Genomic DNA, 15,343 nt, shown 5'->3' with positions numbered 1-15,343 from the left:
CGCCTCCACGATCCAGCTGTCTGAAGCCCAGTTGGCCTAAGAGAAGTTAACAAGGCCGGTGATGCCAACCCGAGCATTGGGAACTTGCTTTTGTAGTTGCCCTTCAAACAAAGGTCACGTTGCTTCTGCTTTTTGAGGGCCGCAGGGGTGACGGTGGAGAGCAGAAGAGAGCGCACCCTGCCCTGATCTGTGTCCCGTCGCTCCGCCTCTACCTCTGTTCCTCAAAAGCGTGCTTTTTAAAGATCAGCCCACCCTGCTTCGCGGACCGGGCTGGTGGAAACACCTGGGGCTCTGAGGTGCGGACGCAAGGCATTTGCAGATCGTGAAAAGGAACTGTTGGCACATATATTTGGGAAGCTGAGAAGCTGTTTTAGCCCGCTTGGGGTTTCAGCGAGTTGGCATCGGGGAGGATTTCACTGACTTCGCCGAATCTCTCTCCTCTGCAGAAGCAGCAGCAGGACGAGCAGCGGCTGCGGCAGCACCTTGGCTCCTGAGCGTCGCAGGCGGTCCATGCGCGCAGAGGAGGTGTGCAGATGGGAGTGACGTCCACATGCAGATATGCAAGAGCTCGGGGGACTGGCACCACCTCACCCATGGTCAGCTGGGGTCGCTTCCTCTGCCTGGTCGTGGTCACCATGGCAACCCTGGCCCTGGCCCGGCCCTCCTTCAATTTAGCAGAGGACGCCACGTTAGAGCCGGAAGGTAAGTTCCTTCGTTTCACTCTCAGGGTACCCAAGTTTGTTTGGGGCGTTCGTCCGGGGGAAGTGGCACTGAGGTCAAGGCCTCTTTTAGAATCCGCTGCCCTTGCGTTGTCAGTGAGGCTCTGAGAGCCAGGAGTGGGCTCCCTGCTGCCCCCAGGCCGGAGGCTGCCAGAGAAGGTTCCTTGGTGTAACACCGCAGGCCGGATGGTAGTTTGGTGGTTTCTGGGTGTGCGCGCTTCCCTGCTCTGGGTGAGGGAGCCAGCCTGCACTTCACCTTTCTCCGGTGCCCGGCGGTGCTGCGGGAAGGGGGTGCGTGGAGGTGAAGGCCATCTATAGCTTCCTGCAGGCGCTTTCTCACCGGAGGGAGAGTCTTGCTTCTGATGTAAAGAATTGCTGTTTTCTGACAAAAGGAGCCACGAAGGGAAATTGCCAACATCTGAAATGCTGACATTTTATTTTCATTGTCTAAGGAGAAAAAGAAGCTTCTGAAGTTCAGCCCAGAGACGCTAGACATATTAGTGTTTTTTTGTTTTTTCTTTTTTTTGGCCCTTGTCGTTCATAATACCTAAGCAGTACGTCACAGAAACTGCAGATTGTGCTTTAGGTAGATTTGGAAGTGAAGGTACCTGGCCGTCTCCCACATCTCTGAGAACTTACAGATCGAACAGGCCATGCACTGTGTTTCAGCCTTGGAAATTTAATTTTAAAGGCACGAAGCCAGTTGGTGAACACTTCAGTGGGGCTGAATTACTTAGCGGGACAGGGTTGGAACCTCTTTCCCGGGTCCTTCTGAGACGACAGTAGCCAAGCCTCCACTTGGTGCGGCGTTGAAATCTGTCATCAGCAGGGAATATTGGGAGCTGAGTTAGTTTTCCAGTGGTAATCCGAGAATAAAACGGCAGATCCCAGCACTCATCGCCACTTAATGAACCTGTTTGCTGAGAGCCCACCTGGTGCTTGCTAAGCTTTGGGGGCGGTCGTGGTCCCGAGTGGTCTGGGGTCAGCTCAGCTGTTCTGGGAGGGCACCCCGCACCGCAGGCTGGAGAGGGACGGAGAGCCGGTCAGGATGACACGGGAAGGAGGGCTGTGTTCCTGCCAGAGATGAGAGCACCGAGGGAGGGGGCTCCCACTGAGGCCCACGCATGGGTCATAAGAGGATAAGTAAGGGCAACTGTTTTTCTAAAACGGGCCTTACTGGGAGGCAGTCGGGCATTGGCAACAGTGAGGCCGGTCGGTGCCCCGTCTCACGCAGAGGCATGGGGGCTTTGTGCAAACAGGTGCAGTGACGTCACAGGGGTTTCCACGTCTCCGGGAGGGGGGAGTCTGGTGAGAGTTTGTGTCTGCGACACTTATGGGCTCCAGCCCCGGTGATGATGGCACTGCCTCCTTGTGCTACGTGCTGTGACAGAAGCACACGTGTGATTTGCAGAGGTGATGCCTTTTTAAAGGGCTTAATGTGAGAGAAAAGGTTCCTGGTTTCTGAAAGCCATGCCTGTTCTCTGATTGTGCTGATAATTACAATAGATGTGTTTCCTAATTGCTGATTTTTCCCTGGAGTGCGTGGCTCAGCGCTTGCCCACGCAGCTGAGCCGGGGGTTTCCTACCGGGAACGGCCTCGGTTAGGAAAAAAACTGGCATTTTTCATTTCGACTTTCAGGGCAGCCTTATTGGGAGTTTATCGCAACATATAAAGTGTAAACGGTCCTGGAGGACCTCTTTTTATCATATTTAATTATCAAAGAAAGTTTAAAATATGCGGGAAGAGGTGGGGGCGGAGAGGGGAAGACACAGTGGGCAGGGATGAAGTTCCCCCCAGTGGTTCTTTGTGTAACAATTTGTATCCAACAATGAGAGCAGGTCTTTCTAACCTGGGATCTGTGGATGCACTTGGGGGCTGGGGAGGTGTTTGCGAATTCCCCCCCAAGTTGTAGGCAATACTTTGCAAATGTCATTGTCCACATTTTTCGGGGTTCACAGCTTCCATGAGGTTTGCGTCCAGGATCGTGACAGGTTTAAATGGGAAGTGCAGAGCTGCAAAGAAGTGGCTTTGGAAAAGCACTCAACCCCCTCAACCTCAGTTTCCCTTCCTGTCATCTGACGGTTTGATAAGATGACCTTTAAGGTCTTCTTCGTTAATGCTAAATGAATGGTGATGTCCTCAGGAGCCTTCTGGCAACTCGCCTCAAAAGGTCGCCAGGAGAGCACACGGCCTGGCATCTCATAAGCACCCAGGACCTGTTCTGATCCTCGTTCCTGATGAGATGGGCGCATGTGTCTGCTCTGTTCTGTGCCCATTGCCACAGTGTCAGGAAATGTGGAGGCTTTTGGAGAGAGTGGAGAAGAAAATCGCTCTCCGACGGAGAAGGCCCTTTGTGGCTCCAGGCGGTTGTGTTTGCTTTCTGCAGGGTCTGTGGTGTCCTGGTAAGTACCGTATTGGCCGTCGATTTGCGTTCTTCCACTGCCAGAGTTTTGCTTTAGCGTCGGAGGTTATTAGCAAGGTAGTCTGATTGTAGATGAAGAAGGGGTTAACGACTGGAAGCAGACTGACCGTGTGGGGACAGCTCCAGTTTAGGGCATGGTCCTGCCGACCTGGGGGGAGAGAGGGAGGATTGGTGGGTGAGTGGGTGTCTGTTGGTTCCAGTGCGTCTTCTGTGGTTCGTCTGACTATAGCTTTGATTAGCATAGGTTCAACCTTAACCTTCTGTTGCACAAGGCCTCATCTTGGAAGACTTCTTGGTTTGTTAATTTGGAGGCTCAGAGTAGACGCTGTGTATGGGGCTGGACCAGAGGAGAATGTGTCTGGGGCAAAATGTGACTAAGTTCCAGGAAGGGGCCTGTGCCCTAAGACTAGAGAATCCTTTCCAATCTTCTTGGCTCTGTACAATATTATCATATATCATCGTATCGTATCATCTATCGTATATCATTTGTGTTCTGGACACTATGAAATGGTAACAGTAGGGTTGGATCTACCCAACTGATTTACGAAGAAAATAATCTCCAGGAGATTTTAGTTAATATCCCAGTTTAACAAAGAATATTTTCCGTTGGTCATTCATTGTTGTAGGGGAATGGCTGAAGGCTATAAGCTCAGTTATTGACTCAAAGGGGGTTAGTCCTCAATGCCACGTATTGTTCTGTTGATTAATATTCTAATTATTTAAAGTATAATCAAGCTTGATTATCCTGGGGAGGAGGTGACTCTTTCAGGTTTTTTCTGACGTTTTGTCACCTACTCTGGTTCATTAAGTCATTGTTGACATTAATGATATCTTTGTTTACACCAGCCCAGTAGGAGCTAAAATAAAAGGGCTTTTCCAACCCCAAACCCCTAATTACTTTCCCACCCTCTACAAAGTGTGATTCTGAAAAGCGACAACCTGAGAAGAAAGTAGTTTGCATATTTTTTTCCAAACCAATTTTTTTGGCAACCTTCTAAGAGGTCGTGCTGTCCTGGACCAATGTGTGAGTTGGTCCCAAACTCAAAAGCAGAGTCAGTGAATGAAGAATGCACAAGGAAGTCAGATTTTTCCAGCATGGTTTTAGGTCCTTTGTTCCGAGTATTGTAAATGCCGTAATGTCAGCCATACGCATTTAATTGCAAGTTAAGAGAAAAAAGAATATATCCGCATACCAAGAGTGAATGATTTCAAATAATCTTCTGTTTTGTATTATCTGCATCCTTGCTCCTCAGTACGAGTGTTAATATTTAAGAGTTGACTGGAACTTGAGAGTTAGCTTAGGAACAAGGACTTATTCCCGGTCAGTTAAACGAAATGCAGGCTTATGCAGTTAAATACACAATGAAGTACACATTCTTTATTAGCATATAAAGTATTTCACAATTCATAGACAAAGAACTGGGCTAAACATTACCTCCGAGAGCAAAAATCGGGCAAGCCGAAAGACTTGGTGTTTGTATAACTCTCCATGCTCACTCCCTCTGATCCGAATTCAGTGGGTGTGTGTTTTGCCTGTTTATTTTAACCAGTCAAAACACTGAGGACTTTCTCAGGGACGAGCCCCTCACTAGGAACCATAAGTGGTTCTTTTCAAGTCCTTCTGACCCATTTGAGGGTGAGAATTCAGATAACCAGAGCAATCCAATATGAGAGGTTTCCAGTATCAGACTTAATGAATAATTACGTGGTTATGAAATACCTAGGGTAGTGTTTAAACAGGAAGAGCCTTGTTCAATGTTCACATTCTCCAGAAAATGTATCTAGTGGCCCTTCAGCCTGCAGTCTGTTGTTCCCCTGTTTGCTTTTTCCAGGGTAATTGTTAAAAAGGCTACCTCCCACCCTTCTTCATCAGGGAGGGTCTGGCTTAATTTCCCATTTCCATGGAAGCCGTCTGATTTTACTCTTTCGAGGGGAAGGGGGGACATTGGTTTTGGGGCGCCAGGTAGGCAACGCGGCTAGTGTGCCCCTCTCTACTCACTGTCCCGATTGGATTCTTAGCACGGTGACTTGTCTGTGGGCAGGCAATTCAGAGATTACTTTCTGAAAGTTTTCCAGGCTGTCCCACCAATGATTCCGAACCAGTGGGTTTACTGCCACTGTGCAGAAATGCCTGTGATCGTTATCATTCGGGCGCCTCGAGGAATGACTCTAGCCTTAGGTTTTGAGTTCTTTTCATCTGTTTGCTGTATCCGCTTGGGGAGACTGAGCGATGGCTCTGCGTTTCCAGCTCTCCCTTCGTGGTTGCGCCTGATGTCGGTCACTGTGCCACACCTGTGCCCCATGTGCTTCTGACTTGCCTGTTTAGCATGGTTTCTTTTAACTGATGGTGACTGTGTTCAAGGCTGTATGGGCTGAAGAGGGAACCTGATGTAGGGGCTGAACCTTCAGCCTTAGCTGAAGGGGGGCGGGTTTACTGAGCAGTGATGTTTCAGCATCATTGTATCCAAGACGAACAAACCCCTAAGAACACAGCTTTGACTTGTTAGAGGCTCTTGGGCTTGAGATTTTATTATTTAAAAAAATTTTTTTCCTCTTTTTTTAAAGTTTATTTTGAGGGAGAGAGAGAGAGAGAGAGAGCGCGAGCGCACGAGCAGGGGAGGGGCGGAGAGAGGTAGAGACAGAATCCCAATCAGGCCTCATGCCATCACTGTGGAGCCTGATGCGGGGCTCGAATTCATGAACCGTGAGATCATGACCTGAGCTGAGATTAAGAGTTGGATACTTAACTGACTGAGCTACCCAGGAACCCCAAGATTTTATTTTTTTAATTTTTATTGATTTCATTATTTAAAAAAAATTAAAAAGAATTTTTTTTTAATGTTTATTTACTTTTGAGACAGAGAAAGACAGTGTGAACGGGGGAGGGTCAGAGAGAGGGAGGCACAGAATCTGAAGCAGGCTCCAGGCTCCGAGCCTTCAGCACAGAGCCAGACGCGGGGCTCGAACTCACGGAGTGTGAGATCATGACCTGAGCCGAAGTCGGATGCTCAACCAACTGAGCCACCCAGGTGCCCCCCGCAAAATTTTTTTTTAACATTTATTCATTTTTGAGAGACATAGAGTGCTAGTGGGGGAGGGGCAGAGAGAGGGAGGCACAGAATCCAAAGCAGGCTCCAGGCTCTGAGCTGTCAGCACAGAGCCCAATGTGGAGCTTGAACCCATAAACCCTGGGATCATGACCTGAGCCCAAGTCAGACGCCCAACCGACTGAGCCACTCAGGCGCCCCACATTATTTTTTCTAAAGTAAGCTCTGCGTCCAGCATGAGGCTTGAACTCATGACCCTGAGATCAAAAGTCACCTGCTCTACAGACTGAGCCAGCTAAGGGCCTTGGACTTGAGATTTTAAAGCCATGCATAACTCGTGTTCCATTTTGGGGAAAATGTTTATCTTCACACAAAGCCTTAAGGCTTTCTGGCAGCCCTTGAGTCTCCACAAACTGGCCACTTCCTCCTGCTTACCCAGGTAGACCTACAGTGACCCAGCTGATTGAGCTCTGGCCTTCTCGAATTAGGGAGTGTGTAAAGAGGAGGTAGGAAAAGGAGCCTGAGGCCAGGCTCTTTAAATAAGTCTGCTTGAACAAGCTGCTGGCCATGTTACTATAATGATTCTGTGTGTGTTGGAGAGGTCGCCTTCTGTAATTAACAAAGATTACACTTGCAATCTCTGCCCCCCCCCCCCCCCACCGCCACCTCCTTGCTCTGATCAATGACTATCCCTTTTTAAAAGGGCATGATAGAGGGGTGCCTGGTGGCTCGGTTGGTTAAGCCTCTGATTCTCGATTTCGGCTCAGGTCAAGATCTCACAGTGGGTGGGATCAAGCCCCACATCGGTCTCTGTGTTGACAGCCTGGAACCTGCTTGGGATTCTCTCTCTCTCTCCTTCTCTCTCTGCCCCTCTCCTGCTTGTGTTCCCCTCCTCAAAGTAAATAATAAACATTTTCTTAAAAATGTCTTTTTAAAAGGGCATGATAGAAAATCCAAAATGGTAGCTGCAGATGCGGTGCTTATGGGCTTCATTTATAGAATTTCAAGTTTTTACTGCTTCTGTATTCATACAGAAGGATATTTCATGGTTAGGACAGACTGTGGTTGACCTTGAAGAGTGTACGTCCTGTAAAGGCTTTAGGTTTAAGTGATGCTTTAGGTTTTCAGTAATTTTGGTTTTGGGAAACTCGCACCATGATGGGTGTGAACTGTTGTCATTTATTCCACTTTGGAATACGTAAGTAATTACGCCCCGTTCTGGACTTTTGCCACTTCATGTGAATATTGAGAATTTCAGATTCTTCTTGTACTGAGTCAGGGAGCTAAGCTGGGGAATATTCTTTCCTTTAACCCCTCGTCCAACTAGAGAATGGTAAATTCCATGTCCCGGATGGATGGAATGCACTATATGGAATTTCAGGTTATGGTGAACATGTTTTATGAGGAGGTCAAAACCCAGCTTATAAGGAAAGTTCTGATATGTTCGGGAATGAGGACATGGGACATATTTATTTGTATGATTTATATATCACCTTTCCTGGAAGAGAAAGAACTCCATTCTGGGCTCTGACACTGATCAACTCTACATAAATTGTCACGGTCCTTTCCTAACTGTAGAACTCCTTCTTTGTCATTCTATGTGGTCTCTTTTTACAAATGACTGTTTACTGTTAAGGTTTTCCATACCTGACCGGTTGTAATGTTTTAAAAATACATCGACATCATAAAGGCCAGTTTTGTGTGTTGGGTGGGGAACAGGGTGGGAGGGACTATAAAATGAAAATAAAGATCTTTGTGGTGACAAATTTAGGGTTTAAACTTTTTTGGAAGCCCTCAAACTTCAGATTCTTAGTTGACAGTGAGATTGCTCTATAGGAAGGCATGTGGCTGCCTTTAAGGGTCTCCCTCCTTGTCCACCACGCTTCCTGGGTTTCCACCAAATGTGTTGCATTCTTAGCTGATAAAAGGGGGGGGGGGGTACCCAATTGAATCTGTATCCTAAACATTATAAATGTTTCAAACTTAAAACACATCTTGAAAAGACCAAATATCCCCTATAAAATTAACTTAAATTCTTCATCTGAATCCATAAAGATGAATAAAATACTTTTTTTAATGTTTATTTATTTTTGAGAGAGAAAGCATGAGTGGGCAAGGGGCAGAGAGAGAATGGGAGACAGGCTTTGAAGCAGGCTCTGGGCTGAGAGCAGAGAGCCTGATGTGGGGCTCAAACCCACAAACTGGGAGATCATGACCTGAGCCAGAGTTGGACGCTTAGCCCACTGAGCCACCCAGGCGCCCTGAATAAAATAAGTTTGAGTGGCATGCGATGTGCTGTCTGGGGACAAAAGCACAGAAGGAACTTGGCCTTGGGCTTAGGGCAAGACAGACTTGAATCACTCCCCTATCTACTGCTGCTGTGACTTCTATAAGGTAGATAATCACTTTGAGCCTGCCTTTCTTTATCTGAAACTGGCCAATGAGATCTATGTGAGGGGGCGGGGATGTGAATATGAGGCAAATGGGTGTAGAACTCTCTCTCTCCATCCCCATCCTCACTTTCTTGTCAATGTAAAAACCTGATACAGGATTTTTTTTTTTTTTTAAATTTTTTTTTTTCAACGTTTTTTATTTATTTTTGGGACAGAGAGAGACAGAGCATGAACGGGGGAGGGGCAGAGAGAGAGGGAGACACAGAATCGGAAACAGGCTCCAGGCTCCGAGCCATCAGCCCAGAGCCTGACGCGGGGCTCGAACTCACGGACCGGACCGCAAGATCGTGACCTGGCTGAAGTCGGACGCTTAACCGACTGCGCCACCCAGGCGCCCCCTGATACAGGATTTAAAACCAAGATTTCAGGGGCACCTGGGTGGCGACTCAGTTGGTTAAGTATCCGACTCTTGATCTCAGCCCCGCTCTTGGTCTCAGGGGTGTGAGTTCAAGCCCTGCATTGGGCTCTGTGTGGGCATGAAGGCTCCTTTTTAAAAAAGAAAAAGCCAGTATTTCAGGCATATTTACTAGATCTTCTGATGGGAAGCGTTTGCATTAATCAAAATCGAAAGCGTGCTGTAGGCCATTTATCCATCCCTCCATATCGTCTTGGGCCTTTGTAAGTTTGGACTTCAGCAATGTGATCATCTTGCTGCTTGCAGTCCAAATGGTTCAGGGTTGACCTATTTTCCCCGTAGAAAAAAAACGTGTTTGCCGCTTTGTAATAATTGTAGGACACGCTCTTCATGGAGAGCAATATATTTTGGCAAGGAACGAGTTTTCTGTTTGAGGCTTCCAAAGGATTGCCGTTAGGCCCTGTGAAGAAGGATGGAGACAGGATTGGGGGGTGGGGGGTGGGGGTGGGGTGTAGCGTGCTCTGCTTTTGTCCAGGCCACTGAGGGGAGCGCCGGAGCAAGTTACTGTCGTTCCTGCCAAGTTTAACTGCAGCGACTCCCCTGGGCAGCCTGCTGGGTGTTCCTACCTGGGCAGGTAGCTGGGCTTCTGGACTTTATGGAAGGGAAGGAAATTGTCAGGGGACTTACACTACTGAGGGGGAGGAGCTGAGCAATCATTTGCATGTTATACCCCTGTGGGGTCGTTTGATTGGACAAGCAGGGGTGTGAGGGGCAGTGGTCAGTGTGGATGCATGCATGGGGTCATTTTTTTTAGCCCATTCCTTGAGAGGGTGAGGAGGGTGATGATAACAGTAGCTCTCATGACCATTTATTGAGTGCCTGCTGTGTGTCAGACGCAGTGCTAGGTCCCTTGACATCTAGCCTCTCTAATCTTTTCTCCCCGTTTTATTGAGATATGATAGACTCACAGCACGGCGTAAGTATAAGGTGTACGGCAGGATGATTGGACTTACGTAAATCATTTCATGATTATCGTAAGTAGTTTAAGATCTCCTACAGATGAAAAAAGAAAAAGAAAAAAGAAGATTTTTCCTTGTGATGAGAACTCTCAGGATCTATTCCCTGGAAAACTTTCCCATACGCCACACGGCCATGGTGATGATAGTCACTGTGTTGTGCATTACATCCCTAGAACTGTTTTTTTTTTTTTTTTTAAGTTTATTTATTTATTTATTTTGAGACACAGAGAGCGTGAGCAGGGGAGGGGCAGAGAGAGAGGGGAAGAGAGGGAGTCCCATGCAGGTGTTCATCGCAGAGCCCGATGTGGGGCTTGATTTCACCACCACGAGACTGGGACCTGAGCTGAATTCAAGAGTCGGATGCTTAACTGACTGAGCCCCCCGGGTGCCCCGGCCTAGTCCTTGTTTATGTCACAACAAAAAAAAGTTTGTACTTTTTGACCACCTTCCTGCAGTTCCTCTGCCCCCATCTCTAATCTTAATCATCCAGCTGACCCCCGGGTCATTCATGTTCCCATTTTATGGACGAGACTCTTGACTGAGACCCTTGGAGATGAAATGTTTCCTCCAACACTCCACAGCGGGCCTGGGCCCCGGCCTTGGGGTGAATTTCTTGGCATAAGGAAGGTTTATCGATTGATTCCTTTCCTTTCCCCGAGCAGGAGGGTCCTCTGTGGCATATGGTAGGACGGCCTTGTCATTCTTTCCGAAATATGTCATTTGACTGTTAAACATGTAAGGACGCTGCTGGGTGATTCTGTCTCTTCCCCACATACCCACACCTATTTTCCTAAAGCTGTTTGAAGAAAAGTCCTGGGCAATAAAACCAGTGCAATAATTACCACTTTGTGATTCTCCGAGAATGGCCTCTGGTGATATGCAGCTGACTAGTAAGAAGCCAACCCTTTTCCTGCCCGGGAGACTGGAGGGAGACGCCTTGAGGCCCAGTTAGTGACCCCCGGCTCAGTCACCCAGCAGCTCAGGCAGGTAGGGCTGACTGGTCTGGTATTTGCCCATTTGCTCAGAAGCCAACTCAGCGGAGTGGGAGCAGACCATCCCGTTTTTCCTTGTCCCAGATGCTTCTGGCCGTTTGCCCTGGCACTGCTAAATGTTTGCCTTTTTGCTTGTCACTTTAATAGTACGTCACACTTCTCTCCAGCGTGTCCGATTCTCAGTTGGGTCAAGGCCCACCTGCGCAGACGGTTGTTCTTGGGGCTCCTACCACCTACGGTCACGGAAACGACAAATGGCAGGGCCTCCCTGGCCCTTGACAACGCCGGGGCAAAAGTGGGGAACAAAGAGAACATCTAAGAATGGAAAGGCAGAAGCAGCAATCCCCCACGCCTCCTCTTGGCCAGGAGGGGCGTCCCAAGGGGAGGAAGAGGCTGAGCAGTAGAGCCATTTTTAAAGCAAACAAAAGTTTCATTTTGAGTGGTTAAAAAAAGGTGGCTTCTGAGGGGAGCTTGCTAGACCTGGAGGTGAATTGGGCCTGGTTTAGTCCGCTGGACCTTGCACTGAACTTGCACGGTGAATGCGGAACGTCCGTCTGGGGTCGCAGGTGTTCAGAAGGGGGGCTCAGCGTTGGAGAGAAGGTGTTGAATGCTTGGCGGTTGGAAACCTGCAGCTTCCTCTCTTAGCCTTGCAGCCCTGGTGGCGGGACAACTGCCAGAGCTTGGCAGACACAGGTCATCAACCCTTTACAGACTGTGGTGTAATTTTTTAAATGTTTATTTTTGAGAGAGAGAGAGAGAGAGATTGAGAGAGAGAGAGAGAGAGAGAGAGAGAGAGACAGAGAACGAGGGAGACACAGAATCCGAAGCAGGCTCCAGGCTCTGAGCTGTCAGCACAGAGCCTGATGCGGGGCCCGAACTCACGAACCGTGAGATCATGACCTGAGTGGAAGTCAGATGCTTAACTGGCTGAGCCACCCAGGTGCCCCCCAGATACATTTTTTGAAACCCTACCGTGTGTTGAGCTCTGTGGGGATAGAATGGCAAGCCAAAAACAGTCTCAAGTCCTATGAATGGGGGGCGGGGGGGCCATAGATCTTTGTCAAATAACTGCCAAAACGAGGCCCTAGTTCCAATCCTGGGTGCAGGTGCTCTGAAGAAGAAGCACGGTGGGTCTCAAAGGGTTGCAGGAACCCTGAGGAAGCCGGGGTGCCGCTTGAAGGAGACTAGAGTAGTAGGCCAGGTCAGGTGGGGGACCTGTGGGCCACGGTGAGGATTTTTCTGGGTACTCGAACTATGTGGCTTCCCGAGGCTGAGCTTCTCAGGGAGGTGAGCACCCACCTTGAGTCTTCAGCAGACCCCCCTGCATTGGCCCCAGTCATTCCCAGCCACATGTGCCTGCCAGCTCTTTCCCTGCCCAGTTTGGGAACCATCCAGGGCCTGGCTCCTCCGCTGTCCCCCGTCAGGTTCCACTTGTTGCCGAGAGGTGCCCGTCTTTGCAGGTAGGGCCTGTGAACAGGTGGTCAAGGGTAGCTCTCAGCCACCTCCTTGACAAGTCTGTTTTCTGCCGCTGCAGTTTCTTACCAGGTTAACATGGAGGCCGGAGGTGGTGGAAGGCAGGGGAGCCTGGGTAGTGAACTCCCATAGCGGGGCCTCAGCCGAGGACCTGGGCATTTACATAAGGCTCCCTCCTTTCCCCGGAGCAGGGTGGGGCACAGTCTTGCTTAAAAGGGGCAGGTGTGCCAAGATGCTTGGGGGCCCAGCATAGCCCCTCCCTAGGTGAACTTGCTCTGATGGGTTTTGAAAGGGGCTGGGCTCTGCATGGAGAAGTGGAAACTCTTCAAAGTTTGCTTTCCAGAAGGTTTGACCTCTTTGCAGATACACGGCTTAGGGCCTAGGAGAAAGGCTAACCCTGGTGGCACCCTTCTAGATTTGGAATTTCCTGAATGAGCGAACGTGCTTTCAGTCCTGGGGCACAGGATTCCCCATGGGGGAATTTTCCTTTTTTTTTGTAAGTCACTGGAGAAAAGCGGGCAAGGGGCAAAGCCAGCTGGGGACGTGCCCCACCCGCCGCAGAGGCTCCCTGCCCCTGCTGACTTTAGGGGAAACCCCTCCAAGAGGTCATTCCGACCCAGCTGCTTGCTAAAGACCCCTCGGGCTATGAATCTGTGCCTTCAGCCTCAACAAGATTTCTGCACCAGGCTGGCCCGAACTTGCTGAGGCCTGAGTTGCCAGATCAAGCCATTCAAAGGAGGAGGGCCATCTGTTTCCCAGTTTCCAGCTGCTAGCCCTTCATTTGTAAATGGCCGGGATGCTGCTGGGGGGGGGTGGGGGGGGGGGAAACCGGTCTGGGGACACAGCTGCAGGCTCTGAACAAGTGTTGGAACTGGGGTCCTGCTGAGAGGAGAAAGGTCCAGCCCTTTAAGTAAACTTGCTCAAAGGTACTGCAAAAGGCCCGGAGTTGAAGATCAGGAGGCCAAGAGGCGTGCCCTTGCCTTCCTGGAGTAACTCTTACCCCGCCCCCTTATCCTTTTCTTTGGTCCCTGGGGCGCTTTAAAAATATTCACTTATTCTGAAAATATGTATTGAGGGAAGGGCTGGGGGAAAATGTCACCTAGGATTTAGACACGATCTGACCTTTGGGGGACTTGCAGGCCACATGCACCCACTTAGTATGCACTGTGGACTGTTTATGTCCGTGTCAGGGGGGTGAGCAGGTCCCGGAAGCAGGTTCTAGGAGCCAGGAGTAACCCTAAGTGCGGAATGGTGACCGTCCCTGAAAACTTGCTTCTGGAATGTAGTCACAGTGCTGGCTTAGGGCATGCTCTCTGGAAAGCAGGCCCATCAGCCCCATGCTGTTACAGGCTCCTGATGCTTGGGTGCCATGCAGGGCACAGGTGGGCGCCTTGCCGGGGCGGGGGGGGGGGGGGGGGTTTGGTGTTCAGGGCTCCTCCCGGCATGCTCTGGGGTTGTGATAAGGCATCTGGTCCGGGGAACTCTGCAGGGGTTTTTGTGGTCCGCATGTAAATATCTGGTATCCCCGATTTGTTGGATAGGTGAACAGTAGATGCTATTTTGATAAGCCAAGGCCTCTTCCCTCACTAAAGTCATCAAACAGGTGTCATTGGCATTGATAACAACTCTCTCCCAAGATCCTTGGATGTTTAGTTCCATTTGCCAGAAATCTACACTTAGGTAACTTACAGAGATACGACCTGACAGATTTATGCATTTGAAAGAAAACCTTGTTTTAAAGTCAGAGTAAGGCAAATCAGCCTTACCATGAGGTGGGGGGAAAGACTCTGCTGATCACTTAGGGGTCAAGCTATAACCCACACACAAGCGCCCAGGCCTGCCCTGGCCGGAACTGGGGTGAGGGGTGCTTTTTCTCAGATGTGTCCCCACCACCCACCTTAGGGGTTACAAAGACCTTCCCAGGCAGCCTCTTGGTTTGTCCTTGTGATGACCTTGACCAGCAGCAGTCTAGCCCGGAGGTGTTTCCCTGTTCTGTAAACTGGGGCTCAGACTCAGGTGATGGGAAGGGGCTGTCCAAGTTGATGTGGGTTCATCCCTGCACAACCAGGTCTCTGACTCTCTCATCCTTGGACACTGGTGCTGAACTTCTCACAGTGTGGTCTTTGGACCAGCAGCATTAGCATTATCTGGGAGCTGGTGGGAAGCTCAGAAGCTCAGACCCTACTCCACAACTACTGACCTAGAAACGTTGGAGCTGTGTTTTAATAGGCTGTCTAGGTGGTCTTTATGCAGAAGAAAGTCTGAGAAGCACTGCTGATCCCCCCCACCCAAGAAGGTCATTCGGAGAGGGCGGGCCGGTCGGTGGGGGAGGCGGCTGTATTTGGCTCTGTAGGTTCGAGGTGAATAAACAAAGGCTGTAGTGCCTTGGAGATGAGAACAGCGTGGGCTGTGTTGACGGGAAGCAGGGATTTTCGCAGAGGAGATGATATTTGAGCTGGGCTCTGAAGGCTGAATAGGAGCTTGCCGGGCAGAGTAGTGGGGCAGGGTAACGGGCAGAGGAAACAGTGCCCGCGAGAACAGACAAGTCTAGGGCATGAGGGAGAAGAAGATGGAGGGGGGACGTGGGGCCTCGCGCAACCGTGGCCTTAATGTGAGGAATATTCTTTGGGTTTTACCCTGTCAGAGTGTGGAGTGGTCTCTTTTATTTATTTATTTCATTTCATTTCATTTCATTCGTTCATTCATTCATTCATTCATTCATTCAATTAAAGGTCAGTTTTGTTCCCCAGGTTGCTCTGGGGGTCCGCGGTGGATACATGGGGTGGACTGGGGGGGCAAGGCAGAGGTCTTTTGGAGAGAAGGTGGGGACCTGCAGGGGTGAGGTCTTGCCCTTGTTCTCTT

At 49.6% G+C, this 15,343-nt stretch overlaps 1 protein-coding gene across 10 annotated transcripts in view; it reads left to right on the top strand.

Annotated features, from left to right (window-relative positions):
* Positions 1–446: 446 nt before the first annotated feature.
* Positions 447–15,343, top strand: part of FGFR2 (fibroblast growth factor receptor 2) — a 105,958-nt gene continuing 91,061 nt past the window's right edge. For all 10 annotated transcript variants that reach the window (XM_058697967.1, XM_058697966.1, XM_058697965.1 and 7 more), the window contains exon 1: positions 447–702. In XM_058697967.1, coding sequence (XP_058553950.1) covers positions 534–702 — 169 coding nt within the window. In that variant the 5' untranslated portion in view covers positions 447–533. The remainder of the gene's footprint in view (positions 703–15,343) is intronic.

Source organism: Neofelis nebulosa, chromosome 13 (genome assembly GCF_028018385.1).
Source record: "Neofelis nebulosa isolate mNeoNeb1 chromosome 13, mNeoNeb1.pri, whole genome shotgun sequence".
NCBI lineage: Eukaryota > Metazoa > Chordata > Mammalia > Carnivora > Felidae > Neofelis > Neofelis nebulosa.
This window is presented reverse-complemented; position numbering and strand designations above follow the sequence as displayed.